General features: G+C 44.0%; 1 protein-coding gene across 3 annotated transcripts in view; it reads left to right on the top strand.

The window, feature by feature from the left end:
• Nucleotides 1-14,778, top strand: part of SLC4A8 (solute carrier family 4 member 8) — an 80,931-nt gene that overhangs the window by 28,457 nt on the left and 37,696 nt on the right. For all 3 annotated transcript variants that reach the window (XM_069584352.1, XM_069584354.1, XM_069584355.1), the window contains exons 5-11: nucleotides 236-396; nucleotides 2,897-3,085; nucleotides 4,593-4,684; nucleotides 5,662-5,819; nucleotides 6,879-6,966; nucleotides 7,870-8,016; nucleotides 8,842-8,942. In XM_069584352.1, the coding sequence (XP_069440453.1) occupies nucleotides 236-396; nucleotides 2,897-3,085; nucleotides 4,593-4,684; nucleotides 5,662-5,819; nucleotides 6,879-6,966; nucleotides 7,870-8,016; nucleotides 8,842-8,942 (936 nt within the window). The remainder of the gene's footprint in view (nucleotides 1-235; nucleotides 397-2,896; nucleotides 3,086-4,592; nucleotides 4,685-5,661; nucleotides 5,820-6,878; nucleotides 6,967-7,869; nucleotides 8,017-8,841; nucleotides 8,943-14,778) is intronic.

Here is a 14,778-nt window from a genome sequence, read left to right as displayed (position 1 = left end):
TATGTGTGTGTTGTATTTTAAGATTTTCCTTTAATAAAAATGGAATCAAGCTATACTCAATTTTGCAGTGGTTTGTAACCTGCTTATTTCACTTGCCATTGCATGCTGAACATATAGATTAGATTACAAGGTTCAGTGTGATTATTCAGGTACCTTTCTTTGTGATCTACATTTAAAACCCTCTCCTGAAAATTCTTTATTTTCTGTTTTTGGCATCTCTTTGTCATGCTTTCAGGTGGCTGAAGTTTGAAGAAGATGTTGAGGATGGGGGAGAACGATGGAGCAAGCCTTATGTGGCAACCCTTTCACTGCACAGCCTCTTTGAGTTAAGAAGCTGTCTTATTAATGGGACGGTCCTTCTGGATATGCGTGCAAATAGCATAGAAGAAATCTCAGGTAACGTTAGGGGAGAGAAAGCAGAGGATCGTTTGTGGTGTGGTGTGGAGGAAAGAAAGAAGAAAGTGGCTGTTTGTGCTTGGGCAAGTCACTTACCTTCCTGACCTCAGCACCTTCAGCTCTGGGATGGATTTCTTCCCTGCCTATTCCACAGGCTTGTTCTGGAATGCAAATGACATGGAGTGTGGTTTTCCATTTGCCTGTTTGTTTAGCAAACATTATTTTCTATCTATGCTTGATTATGTACTAGGCACAGGATACGATACAGTTTCTACCCTCAAGGAGCTCACCTTCTAGTGGGGAAAATGTGTGTGTGTGTTATTCTCTCAGTCGTGTCCAACTCTGCAACCCCATGGACTGTAGCCCGCCAGGCTCCTGTGTACATGCAATTCTCCAGGCAAGAATACTGGAGTGGGTTCCCATTTCCTTCTCCAGAGGATCTTCCCAACCCAGGGACTGAACCCACGTCTCCTGCTTCGCAGGCAGATTCTTTACCGTCTGAATCATCAGGGAAGCCCCAGTGAGGAAAATAGCCATAGGGCAATTAAAATAAGTGCAACAACCAAGCTCTGGTTTGGTAATAAGTATGACTGGGAGCTCTGCAGAGAAAAGTGGGTTCAAGTGAAAGAAAGATTTTTTTCAATATGGCAAATAGGAAAAACATGTATGAAATTGAGCCAAAGGACTCCCCACTTCTTCAGCATGATGTGAAGGGGAGATATCTGATGGAGTTTCCTAGTACAGGAAGTGTAAGGTATTGTGTTTGGGGAATGGAGTTTGAGAAACTCCTGGGTGCACATGAGGCTTTTCCTTGGCTTGGCTCTGTTTGGTTGGACAGATTTTTAAGTTTCTTCCAGCTTTTCTTCATTACAAGTATCCAAGTAATTCTGCCTGTCTGGGATCACATGGGGACCTGGGGAGAGGTCTTACTGATGGGATCTTGTGTTAGCACCTTAGTTACATCTGTGAAGACTCTCTTTACAAATGAGATCGTACTCATGGGTTCTGGGGAGTTAGTATATAGTACATAGCATCTTTTGAAGGGGCGCCATTCAACCCACAACAAAAGAAGAGAGGAGTTGAGTTCATCAGTGTCAGATGCTGCAGAGAGGTGGATGAAGTAAGAACTGGAAGCATCCACCAGATTTAGCAACTGGAAGGTTGTTGATGATTTTATCAAAAGCAGTTTCATTGAGGCAGCCATATTGCAGCAGGTGAGAAATGTTTCTTTTGAGAGGAAAGAGAGGGTGAGTGAGTGCATGTGCGAGAAAGGGAAGGCAACAGATAAAGGGAGACCTGGGAGGGATGTTCTTCTATTTTTTCTTCCCCAAGATGAAGTATCCTGAAGCATGTTTATATTGTGAGACAAGGAACCAATCAATCTAAAAGTTAAGGAGAGAGAAGCTTGGATCTTTGGCTTGAATATTTGAAATAGATTTCTTTTATTTATTGCTTCTAACACTTGGATAGTCATGGATGGAGCTGAACGGGTTGAAGTTTGGGAGAGGTGGTGGCAGGGGGCTGGATATGTAGGGTTTAAGTAAAACGGCTATGGTTCTTCACATTAGGGACCTGAGGTATTCATGTTAGTGATACGGGTAGGTAAATGGTCTCACTTGTAGTGAATCAGCATTTTATATATCTTATTAATTTTTCACAACAATCTTCTAAGGATCATATTTGCTTCATGTTACAGATGAGGAAACTGAGGTACAGAGAGGTTTATCAAACAAAGTGGTAGAAGTGGGTGGGAGAGGTGTGGACGTTTAGCTCCGGAACACATGCTGTTAACTTCTGTGCCAGCTGCCTTGCAGTAGCGGGTGTTGGGATTTTTTCCCCCTCAGTTCTGCTGGACTTGGCAGGTCAAGATTGATGCTTGGTATTAATTGTCTGCATGGCTTAATCAAGAACAAATTAATTATTTTTAGGGATTCTACCTTCAAACAGTCATGTGGCCTTCTACAGTTATAGTTTCCCTTGACAATCACAGCAGTGTTAAAATCTCAGAGGAAGAGAACCTAGGGGAACTTTGGCAAATGATAGAACAGAATGGCAATCATGTGGACATTTGAGTCAGACAGTCTGGAATTTGAATCCCATCTCTGCAACTCACTAGATGTGAGATCATGGGGATTTTGTAATTTGGGGGCCTCAGTTTCCTGATCTGTAAAAATTGTTATAATACCACCTACTTTTCAGAGGTTTTATAAGGATCAGATTAGATCATTATGTAATAAGTTCAGAATGTAGTTCCTGGCACATGTTAAGTGCTCAATAGTTTCCATTTATAAAAGTAATGATTTGTTACATGAATAATGTGTAATGTGTCACAGCTGCTATCAGCAGTTAGCTCTTTCAGGCACTGATACAGAGACTGTAACCTCAGTGATCCTGGTAGAACTGCTTCTCCCTACTCTGTGTCCCTTACCTCACCTGACCTTGCCTTCTTTGGAATCATTGACCATCAGTTTGAGTGTTCATGTTAGCACCTGCCTTCCAGACCTGATCCTGGACCAGCAGGAGCTGTTCAGTGACCTGAATGACAGCATGAGGGTTAAAGTCCGGGAAGCCCTTCTCAAAAAGCATCATCATCAGAATGAGAAGAAGAGAAACAACCTCATCCCCATTGTTCGCTCCTTTGCTGAGGTTGGCAAGAAGCAGTCTGACCCACATTCAATGGATAAACATGGTAAGATTATTAGGAGTAACTGCTTTTTCTTTAGATTAATAAGACATTTAGGCACTAGTTGGAGATGCTGAGTTACTAGAGGGTAGGAACAGCATTTCTCTAATATGCTTTCATGCTCACTTTGACACAGTCCTTTTTGAGGATCGGCAAGATGGGTGGCTGGGACTGGCGACCATCATCTCTTGTGGCACTAAGGATGTATGCCTCAGATACATTTCAGTGGACCTCAGGGGAAAGGTTTGTGCCCCAGAATGGCCTCAGAGCTGATGCGACTTGGGGAGTGTAGGAAAAGATCAAATTAGCCAAGATGGCCTGGTCAGGCTCTCCCACCCCATGCCCTCTCATTCTCGCCCCACGTTTTATAATAATGATTCTATATCAGCTGAGATCACTTATAGCACTGCAGATGCACGTTCCGAGATACTCGCTTGCCTGCAGCCTACTTTTGTTCTGTAAGCGTATATAAGCTTCACTTGGCATGCCAGAGAGAGAGAGAGTTGGCTGTGCTGCTGGGGGGCTACGTTATGGCTGCATTATGGTAGTGAGGCTGCGTTCAGGCTGTGTCTGCTGGGTCAACCATGAGAGGAGAGAATATAGCATGTCCATTGCTATGGCTGCTGTGCCATTCAGGAGAGAAGAAATGTGTTTGCAGTTCCTATGACTCCGTGAGTTTTCTTCCAGTTTCCCTGCTCGCACCTTGCCTACCCTGGGCTCAATGAAGAGTGTACACAGTGAGATACAGCAAGATAGTTGGTGCAGTCAGCAGGATCAGCGAGACAGGGATATATCCACACTGGGGATAATTTGGCTCCAGCGAAGGTCAACTGGAGCTTTTTAGAAGTAAACAAATGTCTTAGATTAGGGAGGCAAAATTCAGTAGTGTAGACTCTTCAGTCAGATTTCCAGGCTTGAGATTCTGGCTTCACCTCTTGCAAAGATCTTGGACAACCTCCCAAACCTCTTTAAGCACACTTTGTAGAGTAACGATAATGATAAGATCTACTCCATCAGTCTGTTGTGAGGCTTCAATAAGTTAATCTGCGTAAAGCCCTGAGCTAGGTGTGTGGTGGGTTGTAAACATCTGATGAATTTCAGCTGCTGAATGCCTTCCATTTCTGTGGCCAGGCTGGGGGTCTCCTTGTCCCCACATTTACCGAAACACAATGCATAGGAGATATGCCTGGGGACCCATGTATTTGAAAAGTTCTCCATAGGAATTTATGGTGTGCACTCCTCGTTGAGGATTACCGCCTTTAATAAAGCAAGAAAAAAACATCACAAGTGGTGCAGGAGGAGGGCTCAGGGATAGTAAGATCTCTGTGCCCCCTTTACTGCTAGCTGGTAGGTAAGGAGACAGGTATGTGTGGGTCCTCACTTCCTAGTCACCTGAACCTCTTCTCTCTGTGGGCTTTGCAGCCGGGAGCCATGACCAGCTGACAACGGATGAGGTGCGTCAAAGAGGGAAAGGGCAAGACTCAGAGAATTCTGTTTGATTTTCTCCAAATAGGTCAAACTGTGTCTCCTCAGTCCATTCCAACCACAAGTCTTGAAGTAAAGAATGGAGTGAATTGTGAACACAGTCCAGTGGATTTAAGCAAGGTGAGCAGAGATGTGGAAGTTGGCTCACAGGCCTAAGCATATCTCTTGTGGAGCCCAGAGTCCTGTTGCTGGAAGCTGGGTAAGCTTTGGCATTTCAGTACCCTTTCTCCAGGACCAGACCCCCTTCTGCAGAAAAGGAGGCCCATCTGCTCATGTCTTCCTCCTTCTCTGTCCCAGAGAGGGCTGACTCATCAGTTTTTCCCCCAGATTCGACCTGCTGAAACCCACTAGCCACTGATAAACCACCCTGATGCACACCTCCTGCTGTTTCAGAATTATTTTCTGATACCTGCTCTCTAGGAGCACCTTCTTACCTTCAAGGTTTTATTTTTCAATTATTCTTATTTATTTACCTCCAAGGGTTTTGTGAAAACAATATTTTTGCTACTATCTCACAACTACTTTGTGGTTAAACTCTTCTTGGTGACTGTGACTTTGGTGTCTGAGGCCTTTCCCACAGTATCCGGGTACTCCTGCAGCTCTTGGCTCAATCCTTGATCTCCCAGCTGCCAGCCTTTTCTTGCTCTGGTCTTTCCCTGACACTGTCTTTCCAAAACGCAGATAGTATTATGTCACTTCTCAGCTCATGAGGCCCTCCGAAACCTCAGGCAAAGCATTCAGGTATTTAAAAATGGAAACAATTTGACCTGGAGTTTCAAAAACATTTACTTTGAGGATGCATGGCGTAATGGAATTCAAATCAGAACCCTAGATTTAAATTCTCTCTTTTAGAAGCTCTGTTGTCATGGGCAAGTCAACTTCATCTCTCTGGGTCTTGGTGGCTTCACTTTTTAAATAAAGAATGAGTCTGATTGGCCAGTCTTATCCGCCATAGAGAGTTGTTATAAGGGTTAAGTGAAGTAGTGTGAGAAAAATATGTTAAATCATAAAATGATGCATGAATGTAAGTTGTGAGGAGGGTGATGGACGTGTGAGGTGATGGCTCCCACACTGTCGGGGTGCTTTTAAATTTTCAGGTGGACCTTCATTTTATGAAGAAAATTCCCACTGGGGCGGAGGCCTCGAATGTCCTGGTTGGAGAGGTGGACTCTCTGGACCGCCCCATTGTCGCCTTTGTGAGGCTATCTCCGGCTGTCCTTCTCTCAGGCCTGACAGAAGTGCCCATCCCAACAAGGTAAAGATGAGGACCACAAAGCACAGTCTAATGCACAGGTTATATGAGCTCTAGTGGAAGAAACCCGGAGATGGCAATGGCACCCCACTCCAGCGTTCTTGCCTGGAGAGTCCCATGGATGGGGGAGCCTGGTGGGCTGCCATCTATGGGGTCGGTCGCACAGAGTCGGACACGACTGAAGCGATTTAGCAGCAGCAGCAGCAGTGGAAGAAATCAGCTAATGCCAAAATGTAGGACTAATTAATTTGGGGATTGCTGTTAAAATTCAGCAATGATCTCAGAAAACTGGGGTATATTTGATTAACCTCTGTGCAGAAGAATTGTAAGACTTTAAAGGCTGTGACTGTGCAGTTTCTATGACGTGGGAAATTGAGACTCAAAGAGTATTCCAAAGACATAGCAAGGACCACTTACTTGGGATAGGGAGACTGTCTTGATCTCCCCGTTCTGCAGAGCTTTATCCCAAGGAGACATCTCTAAGTAAAGGTATCGATGTCTCTTTCCATAGTTCTGGCAGGACTTGTATGGTTTGCAAATATGTCCACATTTGTTCCAAAGCCTATTCATGCACTTTGAAGGTGGTGATTCAGGTGATTCAGAGTCCCATTAATTATGGAATATTCAGATGTCCAGGCCACAATTTAGACTCCTCTGCAGGGCTTGATCATTTCAATTGCCTTCTCCTTCTCCTCTCCCCATCATTTTCTTATTAGAGCAATGAATGAGATTCAGATAATCTTGAATTTGCACTACAATGCCATGTTTTGAAAAAACATCCTTTCTAGAGCAAGGAATTGTGTCTATGGAAACCCTGAGAATTATAACCACGTTATTGAATGGAGTCGTACAGATAGCTTCTAATGACTACAGTAGAGCTATTAGGTCAAGGCTACTCAGATTGCTGCAACATTAGTTTGCTTCCTTTTTTTGAAGTTACTATGATAAATTCTGTTTGATAGAAAAGAGAAATGTTATGTTGTTTAGAGAAGAAATTTCCTTGTATTTCCTTGTATAATTTCCTTTTGCTCACATAATTTCATCCTTTTTGTGTGTTGCCAGGTTCTTGTTTATTTTGCTGGGTCCAGTAGGGAAAGGTCAGCAGTATCATGAGATTGGCAGATCCATGGCCACCATCATGACAGATGAGGTATGCACACCACTTCTACTTTTCATGTGTTCATCTCATGAATATTTATTGAGTGTTTACTCTGTGCCAGGCATTGTGCTAGTTGTTGGGGGTAAAACAATTATTGCTGGGAAGCAATGCAGGTCATGTTTTTGAGGACCAAGGCCTCTTGGATTTTTCTTCCTCTATCATCTCTCCTTTTTGGAATAATCAAGGATGCAGAGAAATCTTTTTCTGGGAAAACTATTGCCAAGTAGGGTACCAAGTAGGAAAGATATTAAGGCTGACTTAACTTTCTAGAGAAGATAGTTAATGAAGTGTATCCAAGCCATTTACATAAAGAAACCTCACTCCCATTTCACGTAAATGAGACCAGTTGTCAGGGGGATGCTCTTGGGCATTGTCATGTGAATGTACTAGGGTTACTAGCCATTTCGGCTGCCCCTGCTGCATCCCTGGTGAGGACTGTGCTGCTCAGGTAAGCTGCAAAGTAGGGCCTTGAAAAGGCATATGTCTAAGAGGCAAAGGGAGATGGGGCTGTGTTTTATCCGCCATCTTTGGTTGGAAGGCATATTTCAGGGAGGACCTTTATTAGTAATTCCATGCAGTTTTTCAGGAAAATTTCTTACGCATCTTGGCTTTTGTTCCATTCTTTGAGGAGATAACAGAATTACAAAACTTTAGAGTCATGTCTTATCTCTTTCTACACTAATAGACATATATTTAGTTTTTTTGACTCATCTTTAGATTCATTTTTAAAACTCTTTTATCCCTGTACTTGTTTAAGTGCTAAACTTAGCTACATTTCAGAGCCCCTAGACAAAGATAAAAACCAAGAGGTTTTATCCATCTTTTACCATATCCATTGGTTATTGTTTAAGTCAAGTGACTTTCAGCTTTCCTGAGGATTTTTTCTTCTCTTAGATTTTTCATGATGTGGCTTATAAGGCAAAAGAGCGAGATGACCTCCTGGCAGGGATTGATGAGTTCCTAGACCAGGTGACGGTGCTTCCTCCAGGGGAGTGGGACCCCTCCATTCGAATTGAGCCACCCAAAAATGTCCCTTCCCAGGTAATGTATGCACATGAGCCAGTGGTGGCCTAGTGTCACTTACTGAGAGCCCACCGTGGACACAGCAAAGACCATGTTGGTGTATGCTAAATAAACCAAGATGTGGTTCTATTGCAGGGTGCCTAGAATGTCAGAAGAGTAATAAAATATGAATATGTAGTAACATCGATTGGCCAGGATTACCCTGGGATGAATTTTAAGCCAACTTTTGGAGGATTGGTGTGAAATGGCAGAGAGGAGAGGAGGGGGCATTTCTTGGGAGTCTATTAAGAAGGAAGCCATTAAATGAAAAGAGCTCGGTGCATAGAGAGTGCTTGAGAGGTTAAAGATGGAAAAAAACTTCTGCTGTACACTGGTCCCTGGGCCAGGTGCTTTGCTTATGTTAATTAAATCTCTCAGCAACATCTCCAAGTAGGTGTTGTTATTCTTTATTTAACAAATGAGGAATAAAAATACTATCTTCAAGGTTTTAAGGTAATGATTACACATAGACAGATTTGCAACTTGAACTTAGGTCATATCTGATGCCAAAGCCTTCACGTTTCTGTTTCTGGACAAGACAGAGGAGTCAGGTACCAGTGGAGAGGAAGAGAAATTATTTGTTGTCTTTTGTATTTTTCAGGAAAGTCAGTAAACTGTCCCAAATCAGTAAATGCATCTGAAAGCTATAAGAAACACCTGGGTATTTGGGGGGCTGCTTTTGGATTCTCTCATGATACCCTGATCCCCGCCATCTCCCACGCTTCCACCCCGCCTACCTCCGCCATAGCAGGAAAGACAGAATAGGTGGTTGACTTTGCTAATTTTGTGGTCCTCTGTTAAAAGGAGAAAAGGAAAATGCCTGGAGTTCCAAATGGAAACATTTGCCACATAGAACCAGAGCCACATGGGGGCCACAGCGGGCCAGAGCTTCAGCGTACCGGGCGGTAAGTTCTGGAATATTTCACAGCTAATACTGCTTACTGGACAGACGCTGTATAAAGAAATGAGTCATCTTTGCTTTCAGCCTTCTTCTCTATAGTATCTTTATTGGCTGGGAATGACTTCAAATGGGACCACTGACAATAAATATTACAATTCTATCAAATACTGTATCGCTCATTCAAGTTTCTCACACCACCTCCCATGTTCTGTCTCACCTCCTATCCTTCCCACACATTGTTCTCCCCTATTCGAACATTCCTCCGCCTCTTCATTTCCAGGCTAACTGCTTTTTGTCCTTTGATTCAGCTTAGGTGTCCCTTTGGAGTCTTCTAAGACACTCTTTAAAGGAGGTTAGGTTATTCGTGCTGTGTGGTATCACAGCTTAGAGCCCTGTCCCATGCCCAGCTACTACCCTTAGCCCAGTCCCCTGTTATAGCCCTGGTCATGTTTTATTATTATTTCTTGATTTGATGTCTTTCCTGCCAGAAGGGTTTGTTCCCTAAAGGCGGGGACCCCATTATATTCCTAACACCCAGTTCAGTGCCCTGCGTAGAGTGGGTACACGATTATTATCTGATGAATGACTATTAGAATGATGACTGTTCTTTAGCACGAGTGGACACGACATGGATAAATAGTAAATGGTTATTTTAAGTTAAGAAACCCCTTGGGATAGGGAAATAAGTACTATTTTAGGTGTGTCTGAGAATAGACAACTTACTCTTCTGGGCCCAGATTTTAAGGACAGATGTCCAATGAGGAGGTTCTCTGGTAGATGAGGAAAGAGGGTCCCCAAGCTGGGATGTTTTATATTCCAGGTAGGAAGGTAGTAAAAGAGAATGAGATTTGCGGTTGGAGGGGCATCCAGAGGTGTCCCCCACGTTGTGGGAGAAGGTTGGGATTATGGTTCTGGCACTGTAAGTTGTGCTTGTGTCTAAGAGGGTCTGCTGGGCAGAGACTCTCAGCACAGGACTCAGATGACGGAAAGGAGCTTTAATGTCTACTCCAGTGCTTTTGCCTATTTTTTTCTTCCTTCCTTGAAGTTGCTTTCCTTATTTCTTTATCTTCAGTACTCTATCCAATGGAAACCCAACATTTGTTTGTTTTTTTGAATTGCAGAGAGTGTTAATTTTTCCACTCTTGAAAATTCAGGGACAGACAGGAGAGGAAACTGAGAAGCCGACAGAATAGCATTTAACTAGCAGTGTTGATAGGGAGAATTCATTCTGCCTGGTGGAATGTATTCAAGGGCGGAAGGATAACTGGGCTCTGGGAGGGATTACTGGAGGAAAGGAGGAGCCCTTTGATGGAATGGGTCACTGAAAAGAGGGATCAAGTTCCAGAAGTAAAGTTCGTATTTTCTTTAAAGTTGGAAGAGGTCTGAGTTGTGGCAGAGGAGTCCTGGTATTGAGAAGCATTTCAAGGGATACATTTGTCTTTAGAATAGTTTCCAGAATTGAGACTATCTTAAAGGAGGTGGTGCTTTTTTAAGGGGAAGAGTCTTGGGTATGGATTTGATAGAATTTCAAAGCTGTGATTATCCTTTTGAATACAAAGGGTGTTCACAACTCAGGACTGAGAGTTTGAAAGTAGTAGAAATGAGGCCAACAACTTTCCTTCAAACACATGATCTTTGCAGAGATGAGAGCTCAGCTTTCTTTTGGTTTCAAAAAGAGAATAAACTAGGGTCTCATGCTTTTTTAGAGGAGGGTCACTTACAGTCAATTCCACATGGGGGTTTGGGAGCCTATTACATTGGATCTATATTTAGACCTGATACAGAATCTAGGAAATGGTGCCTGACATCCCCAAAGTAAAACCCATATAGCCAGGACCATCACACACTTAATCACCAGCCCCCAGTACCTTTACTCACAAGTTCAAATGGGGTTGAGGATATTCTTCGAAATGCCGAGTGAGGAACTGCTGGAATTGACAAAGCTGACAGCAAGGGTCATCTAGGCTCAGAGCCTCACTCTATTTGATGGGCCTCTTCCTGATCTCCAGAAGTTTCCCTCAGAGCCCTTAGGAAAAGACCTCGAGACACGCGACTTTCTTCTTGTAGCTTTTTCAGCTTGTATTGGGGATCACAGTTCACAGTTCATGCCATCTCTGGCTCCTTTCCCAGTCTCAAAGTATGTAGGGGTGAATATGAACCTTCCTCTGCAGATGGACTCCCTAGAGTTTTCTGGGCCTTCCTGGACTTCACAGACTAAAACTATGTTAAGCTGGACTCTGTATTATTTGTGCCTTTAGCTGTGTTTCTTTGAGGTGGTGCACAACCTGGTGATGACATCCTAGTTGGATGGAGAGGTCCTGAAGATATGGTAGTATAGGCTCTAAGAAGGTCGGAGAGAAGGCAGAGTTGAGAACAGTCTGAGTTGTGTGTGATCTGACCTCCCAAGCCAGGGCTGAGACAGTGCCTTGGGCCTCCCTGATGTTGACGATAGGTTGTGACTCTGAGGCATTCCCATGTAGAGTGAAGAGCAAAGTCTGACTAGAGTTCCTAGGCCAGAAGCTTCACAGCACAGAGGATGCTCTGCTGAGGGGTTTTCCCAAGTAGATTGGTGTACCTCGTTGGAGAAGCCACTTTGGGGAAGGGTTGATGAAGAAAAGAATTGGGAGTTACTATCTTGATGATCCCAGCCCCACTTGAAATAGGTTTCTTTCCAGGCACAGCAGACAATTGGATGGCTGGCCTGTCCCTAAAACCCTCCCCAGAGGGCTTCCTAATTAGTGCTCTAGAGCCTAGTGGCCCTCCCCACAGGTAAGTCCTTTCTGGCTTCAAGCGTAAATTTGTGGCCCTATGTGCCTCCTGCTGCCCCAAACTTGAACATCAAGGATAGTATTGAAAGGGAAAGGAAGTCTCAAATATGTGGAGGAAAGCATCCATGTCTGATTATTGTCTGTGCCAGATAACTCGTTAGGGTCTGTATGAGTGGGGAATGAGACAGATTCCAAAACAGGATTTGAAATCATTTTGTTAATTTATGTTATACCATCAATAGGAGCCTCAGATCTTTTCTCTCCCCTGTCAATCACTGCTAGGCAGACAGATGTCCTTCCTTTCCATGGCTTCTTATAAATCCATTTCACATAAATCTTTTGCCTGTTACTCATAGACACTCCTCCTGAATAATGAGCCTCGTGCATCCAGGAGGACCAATCATGGCAGCATCGTAGGGTGAGGCTCACTGCTGCAGAAGGTTACTCTCCCAGAATAATACCCCTCAGAGGAAGGTCATTGGTGTTTGGGAGGTAATGCTATGTTGGCTAAGGACCTGGAAAATCTTGTTGCCCCGGATTAATTGTGGCTGCTCCTAAGGTCCTTGAGGGGCTATCTCCTCAGAGGGGAAAGCAAGACCAAGTGACATTTTATTACAAACTGTAACCTGGGTCCCAAACCCTGAGGTGGAACTCCCATGCTCTAGGTTAGACCCTGTAGATAGCTCCTTACCTCAGCGAGGCCTGCCAGACAGGCTAAAACCAAAGCAGGTCACACGGCTGACTTTGCCTCTCTCCTCTAAACCCAGGCCCAGACTGTGATGTTACTGCTGTAGGTTGAGGAAGAGTAAGTTCCAACTGTGCCCTGCAAACCAGAAGAGCAAGTGGATCAGATAAGAGTGTGTGCCCTGTGTCCATCTGCATACATATTTGACCTGGCTAGATGAAAGAGGGAGCTTTTATTTTGCTTTAAATTGGAGTGTAATTGCTTTACAATGTTGCGTTAGTTTCTGTTATACAACAACTATGAATCAGCTACATGTATACATGTATTCCCTCCCTCTTGAGTCTCCCCCAACCCCGACTACCGTTCTACCCTTCTAGGTCATCACAGGGCACCAAACTAAGCTCCCTGTGCCATACAGGAGCTTCCCACTAGCTGTCTGTTTTACACATGGTAATATGTATATGTCAAAACTACTCTCAGTTCATCCCACAGAGAGTGAGCTTTTGAATGGAGGAGGAGAGCTGGCTCGGCCTTCTTCTCTGGCATACAGATCCCAGGCCTCATAGGACACCTCTAGGCCCCTGAGCGCAGAGAAAGAAAGAGCTAGCTAAGCCTCCTTTCATGAGAGAGTAGATTGGTGTGTTTTAGTTTTCAGTATAGAACATTTCAAACATAAACAAGAAGAGAGGACACTGTAATGAACCCCCATGTGCCCATCAATAGTTACCAACATTTTGCCGATCTTGTTTCGTCTGTTTCTTCACTACTTGTTTTATTTTTATGTTTTCTAGATTATTTTAAGCCAAATCACCAGTTACATGTCATTTCACCTGTAACTACTTGAGCAGGTATCTCTGTTCGATAAGGACATTTTAAAAAACAGCTATCATTCCGTTATGAAATCTAATAAAATTAACAACAGTTGTTTACATTGTCTCATGCTTAGTCCGTATTCACCTTTCTGTGATTGTCTTGGCAACATCCTTTTAAAGTCTGTTGACACAGGATCCAGTGGAGGTTTGCATTGCATTATTATGTTCCCCTTCTATAACAGGCCTCCTCCTCTTTTTTTTTTTTTTCTGTGCCATTCATGTGTAGAAGTAGGTAATTTGCCCTGTAGAATGCTGAATGACTTTCTTCAATGACTCCACTCTTTAAAAATTGCCCCTGTCTGGACATACTCCTTCTTCTTGGTGAAGGACATCTCACTCTTGATCTTTCTCATCCTTGGGAAGTGGAGAGGGATCTTGAAGTCCTGCCACCAAGTTCTGTTGATTCTGCCTCCTAACTGGCACCCTATTCTCTTTCCAACCCATGGCCTTCAGCCTTGCCCCATGCTCCATTCATGACACTCTCACCGGAGTGATCCTTTCAAAATGCCTGCTTACTTATGCTGCTTCCCTGTTTAAAGTCCTTCACTGCTTGACACACTGTTGGGATAAATTCCTGATTCTTTTTTATAAGGTCCTTTGTGACTTAGCTTGTCCAACATCTCTAGCCTTGTCTATTGATATTACTCCTCACATTGCCTTATCCAGTCATAACTCTTTCAGCACCTTGAACGGGCCAAGCGCTCTCACCTCTAGGCGCCGTCCACGCCAGCCCCTCTGCCTCATCTGGTACTCCTGGTCCATTCTCGAGTCCCAGCTGAAACGCCCTCCCTGTTCTTTGCGGCCATGGCACCCTCACAACACTGTCTGTCCCCTAGTGCCAGACTGTTCACCCTAGAGAGAAAGGGCTGTGTTTGCCTTGCTATTGTTGCATCTCCAACACCTGGCACAGTGCTTGGCATGAAGTATCTGTTACTACTTGGCAACTGCATGAATGATTATGCTGATTTCTTGAGTAAGGTGGGTAGTTCAGAGTAAGAATAAACATGTCAGTTCAGTTCAGTTCAGTCGCTCAGTCGTGTCCGACTCTCTGCGACCCTATGAACTGCAGCACGCCAGGCCTCCCTGTCCATCACCAACTCCCGGACTTCACTCAGACTCACGTCCATCAAGTCGGTGATGCCATCCAGCTATCTCATCCTCTGTCGTCCCCTTCTCCTCCTGCCCCCAATCCCTCCCAGCATCAGAGTCTTTTCCAATGAGTCAACTCTTTGCATGAGGTGGCCAAAGTACTGGAGTTTCAGCTTCAACATCAGTCCTTCCAAAGAACACCCAGGACTTATCTTTAGAATGGACTGGTTGGATCTGCTTGCAGTCCAAGGGACTTCAAGAGTCAAGAGTCTTCTCCAACACCACAGTTCAAAAGCATCAATTCCTCAGCGCTCAGCTTTCTTCACAGTCCAACTCTCACATCCATACATGACTACTGGAAAAACTGTAGCCTTGACTAGATGGACCTTTGTTGGCAAAGTAATGTCTCTGCTTTTGAATATGCTA

The sequence above is a fragment of the Ovis canadensis genome, chromosome 3, assembly GCF_042477335.2.
Source record: "Ovis canadensis isolate MfBH-ARS-UI-01 breed Bighorn chromosome 3, ARS-UI_OviCan_v2, whole genome shotgun sequence".
In the NCBI taxonomy this organism is placed as follows: Eukaryota; Metazoa; Chordata; class Mammalia; order Artiodactyla; family Bovidae; genus Ovis; species Ovis canadensis.
The sequence above is the reverse complement of the archived record's forward strand: the minus strand, read 5'-3'. Positions and strand labels throughout refer to the sequence as shown.